At 46.4% G+C, this 22,597-nt stretch overlaps 2 protein-coding genes across 3 annotated transcripts in view; one reads left to right on the forward strand and one right to left on the reverse strand.

Annotated features, from left to right (window-relative positions):
• The window catches only part of LOC114633209 (carboxyl-terminal PDZ ligand of neuronal nitric oxide synthase protein-like), a 280,780-nt gene extending 261,977 nt beyond the window's left edge, over positions 1-18,803 (forward strand). For both annotated transcript variants that reach the window (XM_028781825.1, XM_028781826.1), the window contains exons 11-12: positions 14,119-14,446; positions 15,317-18,803. In XM_028781825.1, the coding sequence (XP_028637658.1) occupies positions 14,119-14,446; positions 15,317-15,812 (824 nt within the window). In that variant the 3' untranslated portion in view covers positions 15,813-18,803. The remainder of the gene's footprint in view (positions 1-14,118; positions 14,447-15,316) is intronic.
• On the reverse strand, positions 4,608-8,256 carry Spata46 (spermatogenesis associated 46). The gene is made up of 2 exons (XM_028781828.1): positions 8,079-8,256; positions 4,608-5,214 (listed from the first exon to the last, which is right to left on the reverse strand). Exons 1-2 carry the CDS (start codon positions 8,179-8,181, stop codon positions 4,703-4,705), a joined length of 615 nt encoding a protein of 204 aa, XP_028637661.1. The 5' UTR covers positions 8,182-8,256; the 3' UTR covers positions 4,608-4,702.
• Positions 18,804-22,597: the final 3,794 nt, after the last annotated feature.

A 22,597-nucleotide genomic window follows, 5' to 3' on the forward strand; every position in this document is an offset into this window, starting at 1 on the left:
ACCATTTAGGCCTTGCCTAGGGGTCTCCACTCAGTAATATGCTGGCTAGGCCCATGAGAAAAATTTCTTTTCCCCTGTAAGACATTAACTGGTTAATAGATTTTTTTTTCAGCCCCTGAAGAGAAAGCTGATACATGTTTAAAGTCATAAGATGTGGGGAGGAGGTCATGTCCATCCTGGACAAGCTGTGGGCCAAACTGCAGTGTTATCAGAGGGACAGTACGCAAGGATGGAGTTGCCCGAATGGAGTTCTTCAGCCCCAGCTTTGCTTTGAAATGTATCTAAATTCAAGCATGGCTCTTTTTATAGCCACAGTGGGGTTTCTTTTAAACTGAAGAGTTAAGTCGTTGAGTTAAAGGAAATTAACACAGCTTTACATTATCACTCCCTGGTGCATGGGGGTATCGATAATAATAGAACAGGATGATGTGTGTGTGTGTGTGTGTGTGTGTGTGTGTGTGTGTGTGTGTGTGTGTAGTATTAAACTAGGGTGGGGTGTGTGTGTGTGTGTGTGTGTGTGTGTGTCTAGTAATAGACTGGGTGGGGTGTGTGTGTGTTGGACATGCTTTTGGACTTTTGAAAAGTGACTAGAAAGATTCTCCAGGGTGTTCAGATAAACAGCAGAGTTGTATCCTTTTCCCACCTTGATTTTGTTGATGAGGTAGAATTCTGTTTGTTAATTTTCTAATTAACCATTGGAAGGAGGTCCATATGCATGAGGAAGGGAGAATTCCAGGTGTGAGGTCAACAATACTGAAGGGGCAAATGGCGGGATTCAAGATAGGCTGAGCTGAATTTACTCAATCCCAATCCAGGGATCCTGGATGTAGGCCTTTGTGTATCTGAGTGAGTGGGTGGTCTACTTCTTGTGAACGGGGGCTGAGAGTAAAATCAGAAACAAGTGGAAGTGTGTGGACTGTGGTTGGAAAGGGCTTTGTAGGATGCAGTGACGAAGTATGTGTGCAAGATGATGGTTTTTAAAACCCTGAAAAGGAAGGAATGGAAGAGATGGGAGAATTGGAGAGATGGCTAATGGACGATAGATGCTGTCTTACTCATGTAAGACTTTGCCTTTGGTTTCTGTCCTCTTTGATCCTCCCCTTCCCCTGATTAAAGACTTCCCTGGAGAATTCATTCATGTGCCATATCCTCCCCAGTAAGACTCATATCTGAACACACTTGGTATGCGGAGATGGAACACAAAGAACAGATCTAGGGGCCTTGTGGGGTCACCAGCCACCGACCCTCCATTTAGGCCAATGGACAGGACAGGGAATGTTGCAGACCTGATTCCCTGGCAGCAGCAGCCCTCCTTGCTTCTTGCTCTGCTAACTCTGCCTTCCTCCTTTCAACCTTCTACTCTGCCCTATATGGAGGACACATGGACACCAGGGGTTCCTTAGTGGTGCCCACCCCGGGTGCAAGAAAGCTCTCGGCCATACAAGGCTTCACAGTTGCAGAGGCAGGACAGATCTCTGCACAGGATGGACTGCACATGGGAACTGGAAACTGTATTCCTTACATTCCTGCTTCTACTGATGCTGTCTGTAAAAACCTTTCTGAGCCTCGCTCTCAGCTGACCTTGTTTACGGATTGTGTTCCTTTATTTACTCTTTGCTTGACTGCTCTCCCCTCTCCTCTCTCCTACCTACCCTAGCTTTCTGCTTCCTAAAACTGTTTTGTCATTAACTGTTGGGTCAGCTCTCTAGGAAACGGTTCTGTTGATGTAAGTGCACTTACCCTTGGATGTTGTCACTAGCTAGTGGCTTTTGCTAAATAAATCTTCCTTATTTCTAAAAGCTTTCCCATTGTCTCTACTTACTTCTATTTAACCTGCTTCTTCTGTCCTCCTCCCTTGTACCTACTTCTTAAGTCAGATATCATCAGCTCTGGGACACAATATAGAAAGAATTCACACTGGGCAGTGGTAGCACACACCTTTAATCCCAACAGTTGGGAGGCAGGGGAATGTGGATCTCTGTGAGTTCAAGTCCAGCCTGGACAATAGATCCAACCAGGGATAGAAAATCCTGTCTGGCCAAGCAGTGGTGGCGCGCACGGTTAATCCCAGCACTTGGGAGGCAGAGGCAGGCAAATTTCTGAGTTTGAGGCTAGCCTGGTCTATAGAGTGAGTTCTAGGACAGCCAGGGCTACACAGAGAAACCCTGTCTCGAAAAGAAAAAAAAAGATTTTAGAAAATTCTGTCTGAGGAAAAAGGAAGGAAGGAAGCAAGGAAGGAAGCAAGGAAGGAAATAAATTAATTCATATTTCTCAGAGGAGAGGTGCAAGGTGGACCCTCCATTGCAGGGCATTTAGACCTTCCCCGTGGAGTTAGGCTGCATTAACCGGAAGTAAATTTGTTTTCCCGGGGGACATTTGACAGTGTCTGGATACTTCATCATCGAGAGATAGCTAGGGAGATGGATGTTTTAGGAATATAGAGGGCAGAAATCAGGGACCCAGCCACACATGGGACAGCCCTGACAAAGAGTTATTCAGCGCAAGGCCATTAAAACTGATTGCAGTGCCCTAGTCAACATCCAGTTTTTTGGACTCTTCTGACCCCAGTGTTTTCAGATTTCAGATTCCATTAGAACATGACGTAGTAGCAGTGAGTTCCAGCACAAAAACACTATGTCATTGTTTCTTCCATAACTATGGTCAAGACTATTTAATTTCACCAACGTCTGAGATATCTATTTAGTAGTTGCCCAAATGGGCCCATTCCAACCAAGTTTTTACAGGGAACATACAGCCTACTTTCCATATCTTCCTAGAAGGATCATAGCACCAGGGATTCACAGAGGAATCTTGGTACATGGGAATATGGGCCTCCCAGCATAGAGCAGTAATGAGAGAGCAGAAAGAACATTCCAGAAATGGTCTGCAGAGTCTCACAGCGCAGCCCATTTGGGAGGCTTTTCTGACTTCTCAAAACTAGGACTTTAAGCTGTTTGGAAGGCAAAGGGAAAGCTGGAAAGACTGACAAGGTTTATACACTATTTATTCTCCTCTGATGGTAAAGTGAACTAAGCTATTTTCTCACCTCCACACTGAAATGGTAAAAGGCTCAGCAGAGAGTACCTGTCAGTGCCCCAGGGTAAAGTAAAGTGTGTAGTGTGCTTCCTCCTCTACACTCCAGTGCTGGTAGGTTCAGGCATCTGCTGGTGGTAGGTCCAGGCATCTGCTGGGCACCCTTTTCAGTGTGCTGAAACTACATGGAGCTCTGTCCCAGAAATTTTCCTGGAGTGACACACTGTACATTAAATGCAAAATGTGGGAAGCACCTTCCTGTCCCTAGGGAGAAGACATTGTGGACCGAATGAATAGTAATGAACATATGCTGTGGTCCACTCCCCACCCCCACCCCAGCAGCTGCTTTTCCTCCTGGCTATTTGGAGAATGTGATGCAGAGGCCCCGGAACAAGGAACATAGGGTTGGCAGAGAATTAGGAGCCAGTTCCCCAGGTGATGGTGAAACCGAGAGTGGCCTCTGCTGTGTGCGCTTTTCACTGTACTTGCTGAGGAACTGTATCAAAGGACCAGGACACGTGTGAACAGTCACACATGTAAGAAGCCACCTTCTAGAGATCAGTGGTTTTTCCAGTTAAGAACTAGTAACGTTCCCCAGTCACTTCTCTCTCCCTTGGGCAATGGTATCCATGGAGTGATGTCAAGGTTGCTTCTGAGTGGCCAGGTTGTGACCTGCAAATTCCAACTCTTGAGCATGACAGACTCTGGAGTCTTAATTAAGCAGAGAGGTCACAGAAAAGGGCAGTGGAAAGTGGGGACTGATGATGGGCCGGGGTTGTTCTCATAGCGTGTTAAGTGATAAGGATGTGAGCGCAGCATCTCTCATGCTGGGGAAACACAGGAACCAGACATGATATTTTGATAACACAATGATAAACAGGAAACAGGAGCAACTCTGCTAAGACCATAAAGTCAGGCTCCAGAAAGAGTCGCTGTGCATCATGGGAAAGACAAGGGGGGGATCTACACACACTGACCCACACTTAGGGGAGGCAAAGACTAAAAGACAATTGATACCCAGTCCCTGAAAGGAAATGCCAAGTCATCTTTCCACTTCATATTGGCAGAGAGGGTTGCCCTGAACTGAAGTAAGGGTCAGGACCGTCCAATGAGTACATTGTGTGGGCACAGCACACCTCAAAAGGTTAACATCTAAGATGGGTTTCAAACTGCAGGAGTTCTTCCTCTGCCCTTTGGCCTCAGTGTGGGCAAGGACTAAACCCGTAGACCAACATCCTGGAGCAGTGCTTCGTATGAGCTGCTTCAGAGTCACCTTGGAGGTTAGTTGGGCCAAAAGCTGGCCAGGCTCTTCAGCCAGAGTTTCTGACAGAGTAGAAACTCGGTCTCTCATTAGTTCCCATCACTGCTAGACTGTCCACCTCGCTTTAACAGCCACTTAGAGGATATTCTCAAACTTCTAGAATTATGTTTATCATGAGAGAGAGAGAGAGAGAGAGAGAGAGAGAGAAAAGGGGAGGCAAAGAGGTGGGTCTTGTGTTGCTAAGCAACTGTTGATCAAAAGTGATGAAGAGCACTGGATACCAAGAGGAGCAGATGATGGAGGTTGACCAGAGTTGACAAAAGAAGGCTATGACTAATTTCAATTTATTGTTACCCCTCTAGAGGCATAAACAGGCTTCATCCCTATTTACCTGAGATGTCAGAAGGACTACTTGAAGGCCTGGCAGCTGCCTAAGGAGATCCTATCTCCTGTCCGGGCCTTTTGTTCCTTGCCCCAGAGGGTTTTGAGCTTGCGGTAGTACACCTTGCAGCTGAAACCCTCCTTGAAACCCCCCTTGATGTGGCTCTTGAGGGAGTGCAGAGTGGGGTACATGCGGCAACAGGCTGCACACTTGTAGCCATTCTGCTGGGCTGGGTGCCACTTGGAAGCCATTAAGATGTCCTGGGATGTGATAGAATCCAAACCATGCTTGGATTTTTTGTTGGCCTCCCTGGGGTATGTGTTCTCTTGGGAGGAAGAAGATGAGCAGACACTTTCAGCCACATCCTCAAGAAGGCAGTTATCCCCTCTGCCCTCTTCTCGGTCCACCTCTGGGAACCCATAGGCCTCAAGGTGGCTCTCTTTGTCTGTGCATACGAAGTAGCTGTAAGGGGAAAACCAGGGCCGGTAGATGGTGCAGTTCCGTCTCAGCTGCTCCCCATTCTGGGTGTCCCCCAAGTCTGCAAAGGAAAGAACAAGGTCTGAGTCTGGAGCTAAGGGCAGTAAGCAGGGAACCAGAAATGGCTGGAAGCAGTCAGGAGCACCAGACAGGCAGGCAGTGGACTAGGCAAGACCTCAGGGGATCTATGTTCCACTTTGATGATGACTGGGAGACCGCAGGTGTTGATGGGATAAGAAAAACAGTGTAAGACATCCATTTCTGCTGCATTCTTTTTCTGCTGGTGAAAATGGCCATCAGATATCTGGGCAGGAGACTGACCCTTCTCTGTGTAAAGACACCTTGACTTCTTACTCCTCTAAGGATAGGCAAGGATATGTAGACATCTGACATCTAATATTCATTTTGCCACCAATAAACCACTTTTTCAGCCTCAGTGCCCATTCTAATCCCTTCATAGACCACTCAGACAGAAACTAACTTATTCACATGAGCTTGAGAGATGGGACTGAGGAGGCAGAAGCCTTCGTGGGCCTATGGACCTCCACTGAATGAGACCCAGCTGCAAAGGCAGCATGTGATGTTGAGTTGTACACATCCTCTCCATAGAGGTGCAGCCCCTGTCTCTCTTCAGCTTCTCACATGTCCTTGCCCAGAATAGGAGAAGGCCTCATATGCTGCAGGCACTTGGCTGCACACCCGATGCTGGAGAACATTTGCTTGGGTCCTGGGGAGGTAGGAGATGATCCGGTCTGACAGTGAGTACCAGTGTCTTTACAATGTCTGTGTTACAGAAGAAACAGTGGTGAGCTGAGCAGGATTGGGGTTCCTCTTAGGGAGACTCCCAAAGACATACTTTAGAGACTCATGTGTGTTAGGGGGCTCAAAACTAATGCAAAACAGTGACCTCTGAACTCCAGAAGGCCTGTTCTGGGTGGTGTTCCCAGGTAGTCCCAGATAGGGCAGTTTCTTCAGATCTATAAAAAAAGGTCCTCTGGAAACCAGGTTGTAAGATTTAGGCAGGCCAGGCGCACGTTGTAGTAGTAAAGGTCATATCTAGCATGATTAAAGTCTTGGTTTCAAACTGTATTACTGAAGACTTGCCTCAGATGACACCTTTCTCCTTGGCCTACCCCTCACCCCCTCACTTCATGCTCCTGCTTATCATGAGTGACATCAGTTTCACAGGACTCTGGACACAGGTTCTAGGACAGAAGTCCTGGTCACAGCCCACATAGGAATGTTACATAGGTCCTTTTGAGAATGAGAAGCCAGGTTCTCCAACTGAAGCATCTCAAGCCTCCAGTCATAGGGACATGTGGGCTCTTGTTGAAAAGTTCACTTGTGAAAAGTTTATGGGCATCTAGGGTTGAGGATTAGCTGGGTGGTAGAGCACTTCCCAAACATTCATGAGGCTCTGGGTTTGATCCCTACCACTTGGTGGGTCTAGGAGAAAGTGGATCTGCCTTAAACCCCAGACCAATAGCTAGGCTTCTGGGAGATAGATTTTAAAATGTTCTCTGTAGAGGCAAATGGATGTTTAGGAGAAGGCCCATAGCAGTACAGCTTAAGTCTAGTATGTGTGAGAATCCCTAGAGCTGATTCTCAACTAAGGGTTGAGACCCCTTTGGGGATCTACCAATCCTTTCACAGGAGTCACCTAAGACCATTGGAAAACATGTATTTACATTTCAGTTCTTAACTAGCAAAATTACACTTATGAAGTAGTAATGAAAATAATTTTTTGGTGGGGGTTGGTCACCACAACATGAAGAACTATACTAAAGGAAGCTTTAGGAAGGTTGGAAACCACTGCCCTAAAGGATCTTGTTCCAAACCACTGGATCTGTGGAGCCCTCAGAACCTGCCTTTCTCAGCTTCCAGGTCATGCTCACATTGATGAGCCAGGGTCAGGGTAGTGACAATTTTGAAATTTTGGCTTCTTTAAAAAACCACAAAAATATTACATGAATATTGTGTTTTATAAAGACACAAAAATATTACATGTGGGATATGGGGCTGCTTCAGATTGTCTACAACAGCTGAGTGTGATTTACCTCATGCTCTGGCCGGGCGTGATTTTGCCATCTGCAGATAGTTTCTGTGATTGTGTGACATTTGAAATTCTAGGGACTTTTCAGAGGATGTATGAATGCTAAGGCCCTAAGAGGCAAGATAGGTTGTTGGTTGCTGTTGGTCCCAGTCATGCAAAGAAGAAACAAGAAAAATTAGATATCCTGACAATGAAGATCAAACTTGCTCCCTTCCTCCCCACCCCCCCGGCAAGAAACTCCACACCCCTAATCAACAGGAAATAGTAGAGGGTCGAAAAATAATCGTTAGACTATTTCCTGCTGATTAGGGGGGTTGAGTTCCTTGGGGAGGCAAGTTTGATCTTCATTGTCAGGATATCTAATTTCTTCTTGTTGTTTCTTTCCTCTCCATCCTTTTTTCTCTCCTATCTAGTGTTAGGGGGTTAAAAGTGTGGAAAAGGGTCAGAGAAGGGTAGAAGAAAGAAGAGCCCACAAAGTAGCCAGAGGTCACACTTCAGTTGAGAAGTCTGCACATGTCGGCCGTTGTTCCTCCTATGACCCTCAGCCTACTACTTGCCGAGACCAAATTAATGCTATGTAGACAGATTACCACCTCGAGATTGAGATTCCATGTAGATGTAGGCTCTAGGGGGAAGAAATGTGACAACAAATGTACCCCCAACTGTCCCTTGCTAGAGATTATGAAACAGCAAGACTTACCAGGAATGCAGTCTTATGAAATCTTATTTTCTCACCCTATATTATTTGGCTTTCTCAACCAATCATGATCCTATAGTGTGATCTGACAAGATCATGTATTTAAAACAAAACTCTGATAAGTTTAATGCACAGAGTCCCACATCCTTGTAATCCTAGTGACGTCAGCGTTTACCTGGCAAGCTGGTGGCAAGTGATGACATAATGTCAGGAAAAGCACTCAGGGCAGAGGAAGAGATACGAGGTCTGGAGGTGCTGAGGAGTGAGAAGTTCTCCATGTTCTGACCACACAGGATAACGGAGATCACACACCCGCTCGTGAGAGGTTGGCCAGGTTGTCTAGGCAATAAACATTCTGAATGCAGCTGACATCACAACCCAGGATTCCATTAACTAGTTAGGTTATGAATTTGAAAGATGGATACAGTTTTCTAGTGTGCAAGACTTTTTTCCTTTTTAAAACTTAACTAGTTGTTTGCTTTTTAATTGATCTTTTAATTGGTCTACAAAGAATTTTTGAACAAAGTGTGTTTTAGTAGATCACCCCTGTCTCCATTGCACTCTGACCTCTCACCCCCGTGTCCTTTCCCAGCATCTTTCTGCCTCAGTGTCACGTGTGTCCTTTTGTTCCTCCCCCCTTTGCTTGGCATATCTCTTTATTATTTCTGGGTCTCTTTCTAGTTTCCTTTTTCCTGGCTTTACCAACCTCTACACACACACACACACACACACACACACACACACACACCCCTACATAAATCAAAAACTAGAATCTGCACATGTAAGATATCCATTTTTTTTTAAATCTTTCTGAGGTAGGTGGCCTTATTTAAGATTTTACCTTCCACAGACAGACTAATGAAACAGGGGTCTGGAAATAAACAGCCAAAGGTGTAGCCACCTAATTTTTGGCAAAGGTGTCAAAAGCATGCAATGGGGGAAAGACAAATAGTTCTGGCAAAACTGGACATCCATCTGTAAAAGAATAAAATTTGATTCATTTTTCATCCCTTGCAAAGGTCACTTCAGAGTAGATCACAGACAAATACCAGCTGGAAATACTGGAATTTCTAGAGGAAACTTAGGAAATACACTTTAGGATATAGGTAAAGGCAAGAACTTTCTAAGCAAAGCTCAGTGACTCAGGAAATAGTCCCATGGACTACATGCAATTTAAAAGCCCACACACAGCAAAAGAAAGTATGAATGGAGTGAACAGGAAATGCGCAGAGTGGGGGATCTCTGCCACCTATACTTGACATGTGGGGCCAATAGCTTGATTTTTTTCTTAACTTGCCATTCTTCAGTAGCCTGTCTTGGCTAAGAATACCCAGCAAGAAGGAAGAACACTGGCAAGCCATTTACAGTGGTGTTGCTTGCCGCCTATTTTCTTTATGACTGTCACCTTTTCTGTGAGAACACCCCATGTGCTCCTGCCTCTGGGAACTCTCATTCCTCAGGGATTAACCCTGTTACTCTTCTTCTCCCTTATTTTCCTGGCCTCTACCCACAAGATTTCCCTTGTTTTGTTTTACTCATTGTGTTGCTTAGGGCATATTTTTTGCTATACTTTTAGAAAACAATTTCAATATCTAAAATTTGCAGAAGTTAAAATTTGTACCATATACTGTAAAGCCAGATTTTTCCTGTTTTAACATTTTATCCCATTTTGTGTTGTCAGTTCTTCCTCCCTCTCTCTCTTTCTCTCTCTCTCTCTCTCGCTCTCTCTCTGTGTGTGTGTGTGTGTGTGTGTGTGTGTCTGTGTGTGTGTCTATGTGTGTGTGTTCTGAACTATTTGGAGGTAAGTTATTGTATATCCTTTTATACTAAATACTTCAACATATGTTTCCTAAGACTGGTGACCAGATATTGTTTCTAATAGTTGGTGCTTTTTTAGGCAAGTGGCTTCCTCCATCCCATTTGCTCATGGTAAGGCAATGTGCGGATGAGACTGTGGACTCCAGGGCTGCCTCGTCTCTCTTCCCTCTTTTCCTATATAATAACCTGGCACCCTAGAAAGATACACAATAAGAATTAAAAGTGATTGTGACACTTGAAAGAGAGATTCAGGCACCCCATTCTGGACCACCACATCCTATTAACATAGATATATAGAAATGCTTTGGACATAAATGACAGTGTGTTTACACTGGCTACAAAAGACAGTCCTCTCCTAAGCTGTGGCCATCCTGTAGAACAGGTCTGAGCATTTATTCTCAGGTACTTAAACATTTGAAGGAATGAGAGAACTGATTTTCCTCCTGTTTCTTCCTGCGGTTGGTTTAGAATGCAAGAACATTTATAGTGTAAATGGAACTGTGCTATTTTGGTGCTTCTGAGGTTGTTGGTTATTTCTTTTGGGTCACGATGGTGTAAAGGAAGCTCATGGCGTCTGGGAGTCAGGATACATGATTCTGAGTCCCCTTCTCCATCCGCTGCCTGTGTGATGGGCAGCCTCTGCCGCTTGACTTTTTCATACTGTTTCTTTAGACTGAGGTAGAATGTGTGAATGTCCTCCTGACTGCAGTCTTGCAATTTACATATGAAAGGAATGCAGATATGAGCTATGTGCACAGGACCCAAGGGGCTTAGAAGTGTTGCTGTTACCAACTAGGAAGATGGAGTTCTTGTAAACAGGGCCCAGAATGTTGGGAGGGAAATTGGGAAGGCTGCAGCAGTGTCTTTTTGTTGTTTTGAAATCATGAGCCTGTTTTGATTTAGATATTGGAGAGTTCATGAGAACGTGGCTCTCCAGGGTTTTGCCATACCCCTCTGTAGCACAGCCTTTCTCATTCGTTGTTGCTGATGAGGCAAACAGGGGATACCTCTCTAAACATGGTTGCTCACTACATAAATGTGTCTTTCTCTCATTTGTTTCCCACCTGCTTTTCGAGCCCTTTTCCCAGACAGGTAAGATCCCCCCTTTCTTGTGGATGACATATCTTCCCAGATACCCCCCTCTGCTTGAGTATGTGCATGTTCTAGGGGTGCTGTTGGGAGGTCCTCTCAGCTGGGATCCAACTATCTTTCATATCCTCACCATTGTTCTCCCAGTCATCAAGACTGTCCTGAGGCTGAAGGGACAGAGTGTGAGAGGCTCATCAGCAGGAAAGAGGCTCAATGTGGGGACGACAGAGGCCTAAGATAGAGGCCAGCTTTGCAGAAAAAAAACCCAGGGCTTTTTCTAGCCTAACCTCAAAAGCCCTTGCAAGCACTGCCACAGAGAGGGCTTGTATGCCTTCTGAGACTGGTTTCACAAGTCTGGAGACAGTCTGAGTGATGTCCTTATACTATCACTCATGTGGTTAAGAATTCCCATAAGGGCTGGAGAGATGGCTCAGTGGTTAAGAGCACTAACTGCTCTTCCAGAGGTCCCGAGTTCAATTCCCAGTAACCACATGGTGGATCACAACCATCTATAATAGTATTCAATGCCCTCTTTTGGTGTGTCAGAAGACAGTGACATATATGAAATATATGTACTCACATATATAAAATAAATAAATCTGTTTTTTTTTAATAAAAGGATTCCCGTAAAAGTCAAATTCAGTTAAACTGATTTATTAAATGCTTATTCTTATGCAAGACCCTAAGCCAGGCCTTGTAGTTGATAAAAGTACTCTAAACTTCTATAGCCCTTTTCAAAGGAGCTTCCCATTCTATTACGGAAACAAGGTGTATTTCTCAGAAATTTTGAGGTAATGATAAAGAAGGCATATAGTAGACTCACCTTAAATTACCTAGGAATTTAGACTCTTTCATAGACCATATGATAAGAAGTAGAGAAGAAGTACAGGAAACCCAGACTAGGCATCATCTAAGTAGTTTGTTAAGGGTGTGCTTTAGAAGTAATAGATGCTCCTCATTTACAAACCACTTGGATGGGCAGTTTGAATGTTTCCACTTTTAGAAACGAGTGTGCTTGCTCTAAATGTAAAGAAACGGCCAGTGAAATCTGAGGTCGAGCAGACAGAAGAGAACTTCCTGCTCCTAGCACACACTCATGGGGCATTGCGTACACTTCCTTTCTGTTCCATGCACTTTCTGGATGTGGAGGGAGGGATAGTAAAAATCGTTTCTGAATCACCTCTGCTAGCTGGCAGAGAGCACGACTAAAGACAACGAGAAGAGTTTTGGATCATGAAAGGAAATTATGTAAGAGTAGATGGCAAGACACACTCTAAAGGGGGTGGTCAGGAGCAGCTGCGGGGTAGGCCAAGTGCTCTGCCATTGTGATAGGTGTAGATCTGGAGTCCCAGCAGCTTGGGGTTTGTCCCCAATTCCCTGGCATATCCCTCTCATCACACAGTAGTTCCTCCCCAGGAGACCTGAGGAGCTACCAGCCCATAGTTCATGGAGGAAGTGTGCCCATGAGCAGTGTGAAGGTCAGGGAGGTTGTCCCCACTCTTTTCACATGGCTTTCTCCTTGCCACTCTGGGTTACTCCAAACACAAGTTGTTTAGGTGGTTGACCCAGTTGGGATCTCTCAACTGAAGTCACAAAAAGTGAAGCATCCCCCCTGGCCTGGAGCTCAGCAGTGCAGTTCAAGTGAGACTGAACATGAGGACTTAGCCTCAGGCAATCTTAGGAAAAACTTCCTGAGATAGACGCTTAGCAGACATATTAACAGTGAGAGCCCAGGGACAGATAGACAACAAAGCTAGGACAATGGTCATGGACAACTCAGGTTCGAAGTCTGGCTACTTTGATAACCTAGATGAGTTTTCAGAGAGAATATGGATGCCCAGGAGTCAGTGTGTCTTAGTTAGGGTTACTGAGGTCATGATGAAATACCATGATCAAAAGTAAGTTGGGGAGGAAAGAGTTTATTTGGCTTATGCTTCCATCTCCATAGGCAATCACTGAAGGAAGTTAGGACAGAAACTCAAACACTGTGGGAACCTGGAGGCAGGAGCTGATACAGAAGCTATGGAGGGATACTGCTTACTGGTGTGCTCCCCTCATGGCTTGCACAGCCTGTTTGCTTCTAGAACCCAGGACCACCAGCTCAGGAATGGTACCATCCATCCATCACTCATTAAGAAAATGCTCTACAGACTTACTTACATTCTTATCCTATAGAGACATTTTCTTAATGGAGGCTCCTTCTCTGGTAGCTCTAGCCTGTGTTAAGTTGGCAAAAAATTATCTAGCACAGTGTATGAGCAGCACTGCACAGAGCCTGGAGCTCCAGACAGTCCAACAACAGACCTCAAGGCTACTGTCTTGTCCGTCATAATTCAAAGTGAATTTGGGCAGTTTGTTTGAGATACTCATTGAGTACCTGGTCTGTACAGACCCAAGCATGGTGTTGAAGATACAAACACAAAGATGCATGAAGTGTGGCCTTGGGAATGCTTCCCTCCCAGTAAGCTAACACTCAAACTAAACTGTTCAAGCTATGCACGGGTCTCAAGAGGATGATCTTCCCTCACTATCCCATGACCCAAGAAGAGGAAAGAGCCCTAAACGCTGGGTCAGAAGAGTTCTAATTCCAGCCAACCAGTAACTGGTATTGTGTTGTAAGGCCCACAGTTACTACTCTGAGCCTCTCTCTAGCCTAACGAGCTCCTTCACTAGGCTCTCATGGGAAAAAAGTAAGCATGGACTTGTCAGGACACATGTGCTTCACCAGCAGCAAGTGCCTGCCCGAGTGCCACACACTGGGTCTGACTGTCTAGCCTCTGTGTCCATGGGCTTACCTACTCTCCCGAGTACCACTGAGGAGCTGCTGGGTCATATTCCATGAGAGAGTGTGGAACACATGAGGCTTTCAGTAGGCAGCTCCCAACCCAGAATCCTCATCTGCCCTTCATTCCTGAGCAACCCCTTGCCCCCGGTGCCTGAAACAGAGAGTGCATGTCACATTTCATTGTTTCATTCCCTTTCTCTCTCTGCTTCAAAGAGCCTGGTGACACCAAGGCCAAAGAGGTCAAGCCTTACGTAGAGGAGGCTAGCTTAAAGGCCTTGATTTTTCATAACTGGAGTCATTCACTGATTAACCCAGGTGGGAGACAGCTGGAATGTTTGATCTTATGTTCTATTACAAAAAAAAAAAAAAAACCCTGAAAGTTTATCTTTACTGGAAGCTTCCAGAATGTTGTGGGGGTGATAAGCTTTGAGTGTGTTGCAAAACCAGGAAAGCTGAGTGACAAAGTCCAGGGTCCTGCTCCCCTCCACTTACATGTCTCCCTTTTTTTTATCTTTGTTCATAGTTGACCACAGCATGTTTGAGAATTTGAACACAACCCTTACTCCAAAGCTCCAGTCCAGCCATTCCTTCCCCCACCTGTCCAGACCTGGGGCCCCAGGCTCCATCACCCCTGTCTCTGGAGAGCCAGGAGGACCTGGACTGAGGGTGGGCAGCAGCCAGCACCTTAGGAATCTAGGCAAAGCTGTGGGGGCCAAGGTCAATGACCTTCTGCGAAGAAAGGAGTCTTCAAGCCTGGGCAGTGTGGGTGTGATGGAGATTAATAAGACGGCCGGTGCCCAGCTGCCTGGTGGGGAGGATGCAGCCTGTGGACCCTGGCTGCAGGATGAAAGGTGAGTCCTCTCCGCCCGCCATTATCCCAGCTGTAGAGGTAGGAACAAAACCACAGTACAGACAGGAGAGATGAGACCCAAGGAAAGGGTGAACATTTGTCAAGAAAAACAGGGATAGGCATGTGTTCCTGAGAGCCCACATCAGCCTTCATGACCAGAGAAGCACTTCCTGCCTGGGTACTGTGCCTTTAGCTCTGTTTCACACTGGAGCCCAGGCTAGTGTGGAACTCACAGTCCAGACTGACCTCAAAGTCATGGCAATCCTCCTGTCTCAGCTTCCCTAGGGTTGTAGATGTGACCCACGCTGCCCTGCTTTAGGTGTATTTTCATTTGCAGATGGCCCAAGTTCAGAAAGTTAGTATTTGGAACTGAATTTGAATCCTGGTATTACCCAGAAACTCTTCACATGAGTTCTGTTGCCTGCCATTCCTCAGAGCCGCTGCTACAGACCTGCGTGCCTGACAGGGAGGGAGAGGCCTAATGTAGTTCCTTCTGTTTCCATCCCACAGCTCCTTCTTGGGCCTTAATTCCAATACCTGTGCCTGTGAACTTGTGTGTCCCTTTTTGGGACCCAGTACTTGGGTTCTGAGATGACTCAGCTCCCTGGAGTCTCTATCCAGCCTCTCAGAGGCAACACTTTGTGCCACTGAGAGCACTGAATGAGAAGAGAATGGCCCCATAGCTAATTGTTAGGCTGAAGTTGCTAAGATCTACACCCTAAACCCAGAACAAGCCGTCAGTGGAGAAAGCATTTGCTGAGTGGGGGAGGGGTGAGGTTGAAGAGGCAGTTGGAGCACCGAATTGAGAATGTTTGTAGACTGGTATGCAATCGTGCATAAAACCTGAGTGTTCATTGTCATGGACTTTCAGGTCAGTCCAAGAAGCCTTTCCTCTGCTGGATCCCCCACCTCCCATAACCCGGAAGCGAACCCCTCGGGCCCTGAAGACCACCCAGGACATGCTGATTTCATCACAGCCCGTCCTAAGCAATCTAGAATATGGGACGGAATTGTCACCTGGACAGGCCCAAGACTCTCCACCCACTGCTCAGCCTGTCTCTGCAGACACTTCACGGCCAGAGTCTACCATTGAAATGGGAGAGAAGGGAGAGGTTCTACCCAATGGTGAGGTGTCCCTGTTGGTACCTGACCTAATACACAAGAATACCCAGGAGGAATCCAAGCTAAAGCTAACTGAGGGCAGGAAATCCTCCTCCCCTGGCCTCATTGAGAGAAACGGCCTCACACTCAGCTTGAGCCCCATCAGCCTGGCTGAGTCCTGGGAGAACAGCAGCCCACCTCCACAGGCACGGACTTCCAGCCTTGACAATGAGGGCCTTCATCCAGACCTGCTGTCCTTTGAGTAGCATCTCTTGTCTTCTGTGCTGAACACCCTTTTCACTTTGTCGTCCACTACACACAGGTCTATTGTCCGAGCTTTGCCATGCCCTCATCTTCCTTATTGAAGGCACAGCAGAGCCCATTGGAGGTGTTGTGAAACCAGATGGCCACACGTTGTCTCAGTTAAGGAGTCTGCAGAACAGCAAAGGGATTCAGTGGCATCTCATCCTGATCCTCTGCAAGCTCCTCTGCTGGCCGCTGGCTGCAGCTTTAGCTGCTGAAACTCATCCTCCTCCAGGCTTGTCTCAGCTTCCTACTCACAGGGCCACCAACCCAGGAGGATGGATCTAGCAGGAATTCTCTTTGCTTGTCTTCTCAGACTCATATGCTGTCTGTCCTTTGACCTTCCCTCCACCCCCAAATCCCCGATCCTGTCCCTTTCTTCCATAGTGGTCCAGGGACTCCCTTCCTTGAAGGTTGTACAGCTAGAGGAGAATGGTAGGTTTGGGCTTGATGATGGGACCTGGCCTGGAAAGCTTCATCCTGATCACAATCTCACCATAGTCCCTTCAGCCTCAGGGCAGTGTGGACCCCTAGCCACCATCTTTCCTCTGCTTCTGGCTCGGCATCAGAGGAGGTGCTTCCAAGGCTTAAGACCTTGAGAGTTTCCTCAAAGGTTGAGCCTTGTCATCCAGGGTTCCCAGGGTTTTCTCATCCAGTTACGTGTGGATATCTGGATAGGCATGTGGGAAGGATGGTATGGGCAGCCTTGCTGGGGTTCCTTGCTATGTGAATGTGAAGCTAGGGGTAGGCAGGCCCCTGCAGAAGCAGCAGAGAGCATTGCGATGTTTGGAAAGGAGAGTGTGGGAACACGAAATGGTCCTGTAAGAGCAGAGATCACAGGGAAGAGAACAGTGAGGACTGAGAAGGGCATTGCCGAGAATCAGAGCAGCTTTTCAGGCCACTCCACACCTAGAATGAGGCAGTGCCTGGATCTGGGAACAGTATGTGTGAGAGCCGGGGTGGAGTATGTGAGAGGCTGGAACGTCGTGAGGACCGTGGAGGCAAAGCAGCTGTCTGTAGTGAAAGTACTTCTTTGTGTTTGTGCTCAAGTTGCATGAATTCCTGCAGCACCAGAGATACCTCGAGCCGGTCTTTTTATTCAGGTAATGATAATCTTCCTCTGCTTCTGCCAGGATCTATGTAAGGACCCAACAAGACTTCTCAATCGTTCACTGGTTCCTGCCTTCCCAGTTAACTTGCTTTGTATCCCTCTCTCCCTTTAGGGGCCCTATCATGCTGTCTTCCTGTGGCCAGGAGACTCTGTAGTGATCCCAGCCACAAGGGCCTTTGTAGCCAGAAGAGGAATCCCTATTCTTGAACAAGGAGACCAGAGCCCCACCCCCAAGGAGGCTGGGAATGGCGCACCCAGCCAGGGCAGATCATGTACCAGTTCTCTTGTCCTACTTCCTGTGCTCTTCCCTTTTCTGATTGCTTGGCTTCCCATCTGTGATATTGAGGCATACACGTCTCACTTCCCAGTTCAACCTCACCGGTGTGCTGCCCTACTCCCAACCAGCAGACATCTGAGCTAACTCCAGCAGCTGGATCCCTAGGATGGAGGTTTCTTTCTCAAACACCTGCTTAAGCAGCTGCATGGCTTCAGCCATCTCTCTACCCTCTGACCCTTTTCTCTCACCCCATCTTCCATTGCCACAGAAAGTAAGGCTTCATCCTATTGTCCCTGCAAGCTCCCGTCTCTTCCTCTCAGACGAGAATTCATGCAGCCAGGCATCTGAAGGATCTGTTAGAGTATACAGGACTGTTAGTACATATGTAGCACACGTGCCTTGCTCCAAGAACACCCCAGGGATGTGAGATTTGACCTTGAAGTCAGAGAAGTCCTTAGAACTAGCATTTGAGGACCTATGGATTTTCCTACAATGATGTGGGATATTACTCAAAATGGAGAGTTCAGCTGTGGGGTCTAAAGTCTAAGCATTCATCAGAGAACAAGTCGGTTGTAATCTGAACTCTCCGTATCAAAATCTTGCTTTGCTTCTCTGATAGGAAGCTTAGCAGGTAGCTGCTCTCTGGAGCTTCTCCTCCCTAGAGACTAGGTAATATGGTTCCCTAATATGGTTGCATGAGGCTTGGCTTGCTTAAGCACCCAGGATACTGCTAGAGCCCTGGCCCTCAGGGCCCTACCATTGTCCCAAGAATCCTAAATAGGGATCTTCTGAGTACTTCAGACTTAATACTTAATGTTAGATTTAGGTGCCATGGATGCCTGCATCAACTGCTAGCACCTTGGCCCTCTCCCTGCTACAGGTGTGATGCTGCTACCTCAGGAGACCCTCTGAGACTGAGCCTTGGTTTTGATGCTGCAGACATTGCCTGGTGCTAAGGGGCTAAGTGTTTCCCAGCAGCAACAAATCCTCCTGAGGGCTTCCACTCACATCAGCTCTTCCAGCTATTGACCTCATCAGGCTCACTGACCATCTCAGCACTGTGGACTTCAGCACGGCAGCCTTCACAGTGAATCCAGATCTCCTAGGGGATGTCCTCTAGGGGTTTGGTCTTTGGGTAGTTTGATCTGCATGGCCCAGGAGCAGGCTAACGGGGAGGAACAAAGGGTCTAACTTCAATGTCTGTTTAAAGAAGCTGGGGTCTTGGAGCCTTTTTCTCTCCTCTTCCTTCCAGCTCCATTCTATAACCCTATTCATCCCATAGCTTTACCTCGATAGATGACAACGTGGGCTTCCAGAAACATGGAAAGATGATGTCCCCTCCCTAGTCCCAGCCCACACTTCTCTCTAGAAATGTATCTGTGAATGTTCTGGGAGACATGACGATGTGTGTTTTAATCCATCATCTTTTAAAGAACAAATTTGGCCCCTGTTGGAAAGAACAAGATTATAGTTCTATTCTGAGTATTTTTTAGAGAGTTCATATTTATATTTTTAGAGATGTTTTTCTTGTAGAAGGAAATTGCATAATAAAATGATAACTGTGTCTTGCTGGCGTGTCCTTTTTCATCTTGACTGGTGGAGAGTGCTAGAGTCCTGGGTTTTTGAAGGATACCTGGGTGGGTATAGAGCCATGACATCTTGCTTTGCAATCTGGCAAGAGTGAAGAATGAGGGATCTGGAAGAGATGAGGAGGAGGGGTTCTACAAACAAATCTCCAACTTGAGACATGTAGAGTAATGAAGACAAGTTAGGGTTGACCATCTTTTATGTAACTGACTGGCTGACTGCTGTAAGGGTCTCCATATATGACTGTTACTGTATCATCAGCACAATGTGTCCATGTCCCTGCTTGGGGGAAATCCTTGGGACACAATGCCCATTGGCTTCTCCTTGAAGATTTTACCCTAGGGTCTATAGCCTGCTTCCACCACAAATGGATAGAGCAACAACACACTCTTGTGTACCTTCTTCACCACAGGGACCAGTGCAGCTCCCTCTCGGAAGTTAGCATCAGCAGCTGTCAGCATAATACTCAAAGCAGTTGACTTTTGGAAAATTGCTTCCACGGCTGCTTTGAACTGGGCCATTCCTTGATGTCATTCACTGAGTAAACGTAGCTTAGATAAGAGCTGGTGAGGAGTCCCTTTGCCGTGGATGTCAGGTCTCAGGATCCAGAGGAGTCATGCTCTAGAGCAGCAGTTCCCAACCTGTGAGTCGCAACCCCTTTGGGGGTCAAATGCCTGTTTCATAGGGGTCACCTAAGACTATCAAAAATACAGATATTTATATTGTGATTCATAACTAGCAAAAGTACAGTTAAGGAATAGCTACAAAACTTTTTTTTTGGTTGGGGGTCACCACAAACAGGAACTATATTAAAAGCATTAGGAAAGTTGAGAACAAGTGCTCTAGAGAATCAGCCTATTGACTCTCTTAATAGGAAGAAGGTAGAGAGGAAACAGGAAGCTCCGGAGAGAAAGGGACGTCTGTTGTGTTCACACAGCCATTCACATTACTAAGTGAGGAAAGATGGGGTCCTTTCTGTTTAGACCTTTGCTGCATGACTAAGCCAGGGTTTGGAGTCTATAGTCCAGCATGCAGAAACTCCCTGGTTCTATGTCATGAACATCTCTACATGAGGGGAAGTCTCTGACCTTTTCTGCATCTCATTGTGGCTTCCTAGAGGTGGCAAGAGGGGGGGGGGTGCTTTCTAAGCTATCTGGCTTTCCCCACTGTGGGGCACAGCTATGTTATTCCAAGAAAGCAGGAGTAACACAAAAACCAACTGAGCAGTATTCCATGCATGGAAAAGGCATTGAAAATACTTACAATAGCAATATTTTTCTTTAAGTCTGCTGCAGTGACCGTTCTTTAGGTGACCTCATCTATTGCCTGGCTTTGGGTTCTGCTTCTGTCATCAATCAGGTGTTAAAATGTACCTGCTATATCATGCTCCCCTTTCCCACAATTGTGCAACATTTTTATTTTATTTTATTTCATTTTATTTTTTGTCTATAGTCAAGTATGCAGAAATGATTATAAAAAATTAGGGAATTTTTTTTAATAAGTGTAGAAATGGATATGCATATGACACTTTTTCAATGCTGTCCTCTAAGTTGGTCTAGAAACTAGAGGGGGAGGATGCATTTTTATTTAGACACTGGTGACAAGTTAGTGCTTCTAAAGCCTGTACCCCAGATTCTGTCCTAGACTCAGAGAATTTCCTCTTGGTCAGTTTGCTCACCAGTTTTGGAATCCCTCTGAGGTATGTGAATGCTAAGAATGTTCAGAAACTTTGTAGGCTTCTATTGTCTCTTCATTCCCTGCCATCTCAAACCTCTGAATTTCCAAGCCCAGCCTGACCATGGTTATCTCTAAGATTTTGACCCTCTGGGTCATATAGGCTTCACTCATCAGTGCTCCGCACAAGGTCCTCCCAGGTTTATAACCCCTCACATGAAGCACCTCACCACCACCACCACCACCACCACCACCATGGCGCTCTTGGGAGTAGGGATAAGCATAGATTGATGATGTAGACAGATTCACTACCACCCTAAGTACAAGTGTCATGTCTGCTTTTCATCGCTCAAGAAAGCTCACTCCAGAAACTTCCAGTTGTCCAGTGAAATCCCTGTGGAGGTCTTTCCGCCTCCTGTGAGCCTTCCTCCCTGCTGTCATTTGCACCAGGGGCACATGATGAGAGCCCAGTCTTCCCACCACCAACTTCCTACTAATGAGAAAATTCCTCCACTTTCCGTATCTAGGGACCGACCCTCTTGAGACAAGTCTTTGTGTCCAGCTTATCTCCAGCTGCTGCCATGATGAATAGCCCAGCCCAAGGGAGCCTGGGGAAGCTCTACCCCCAGGAAACTTGGTTATTAATACAGACAGGGTAACAGGCTTGAAGAAATATTTAAGGACCAACCCAAATACACCAGACTGCATTCTCTCCCGTGGGAGTTGCTTAAGATTATGTTGGTTACACGGAGCAGGAAACATGGCCTATGTTTTTCTTTGCTATAGGAAAAGGAAAAGGCCCACAAATAAAACCTCTCAGCAAACTGCAGCTTTTTTCTTCTCTTTTTACCATTTCAATAGTCAGCTGTTCCCAGTGCCATCTGCTTGGCTACCTTCTTTCTTAAAACATCCCTGTTTGTCACCTTATCTGTCCTAAGATTGTGCTTCTTACATAATCCTAGTTGGCTCCATCTGATGTTCAAGCACATCCAAGTGTTCAGCCCACACCATGGACCAACGCACAGCTTCCCAGGAAGTTTGGGATTGTCCCAGACACTGAAGAGTAGTCAAGGGAGCAGCACAGAGGGAAGTAAGTCCTACAGCTTGAGACATCAGCGCTATAGATGAATTCCTCACACCTGTAGTAGACAGACCCAATCTTCCCAGTGCCTCCTGGTTACGGATAAACTGTCCAGATCAGCCTTCCTGGCTTAGTTTAGTCCTGGGTGCTCTGTCTGGAACAGACATCATAACTGGAGAATACTCTGTTGCCTGTAAGGTTTTGGGGGGAAGCTTCATCTTTTGGAGATGCTGTGTTGGCCTGTGTGGGCAGAAACTGTGTGCATTACAGCTCACATGAAAGAGTGGGGTTAGGAGCCTTGGCCAGGCCTCTCCCTTATCAGTCAGGGACTATGGATAGTGTATGTCATGACCAGGCCTGGGGCCTTGTTGTGAGGTGAGATGTCAGACGGTTCTCTCTACTCTAGGTCATCCTCTGCCCAGACTCAACCTGCCTACTTATTCCAAACTCATATACCATTCTGTTTCTGCCCCAGGACCCCAGGACCCCAAATTGCCAAGAATCTCTTCCCTGCTTTGTTTTTATTTTGATTTTTGGAGTTGGGGTTTGACTACATAGCCTAGGCTAGTCTTGAACTTAAAGCCCTCCTGTCTCAGCCTTCCAAGTACTGGGATTACAGGTATTCACCACCACTGCTGCCTCAGCTACACTTGTGCCTTCCTTCCTTTCCTCTGATTTTGTCAGGCTGTGACAATTCATCCTTCACCTTTCCACTGGTGTCTTCCCCTTCTTCTGGTTCCTTCCACTGTTCCCACCCTATTGTGCTTTGAATGTGAAGTCACAAGGTCTGGGCCAGGCTGAGCTATACATTCTCAAATAGTGTCATCAGCTGGGGGACCAAGTACGCAAACACTAAAACATATGAGGAATATTCACCCTCAAACCCCACCCTACCCCATCCCATGTGGTCATGTATTCTCATGTGGTTTGCAGAGAAGTACAGCCTTTTGTGTCTCTCCTCAAGTCTCTTTTGGGACAGGGCTTATACCATCTTCAGTTCTTAATATAGGCCTGCTTG

This window comes from Grammomys surdaster, unplaced genomic scaffold, assembly GCF_004785775.1.
Source record: "Grammomys surdaster isolate TR1022 unplaced genomic scaffold, NIH_TR_1.0 554, whole genome shotgun sequence".
Taxonomy (NCBI): domain Eukaryota; kingdom Metazoa; phylum Chordata; class Mammalia; order Rodentia; family Muridae; genus Grammomys; species Grammomys surdaster.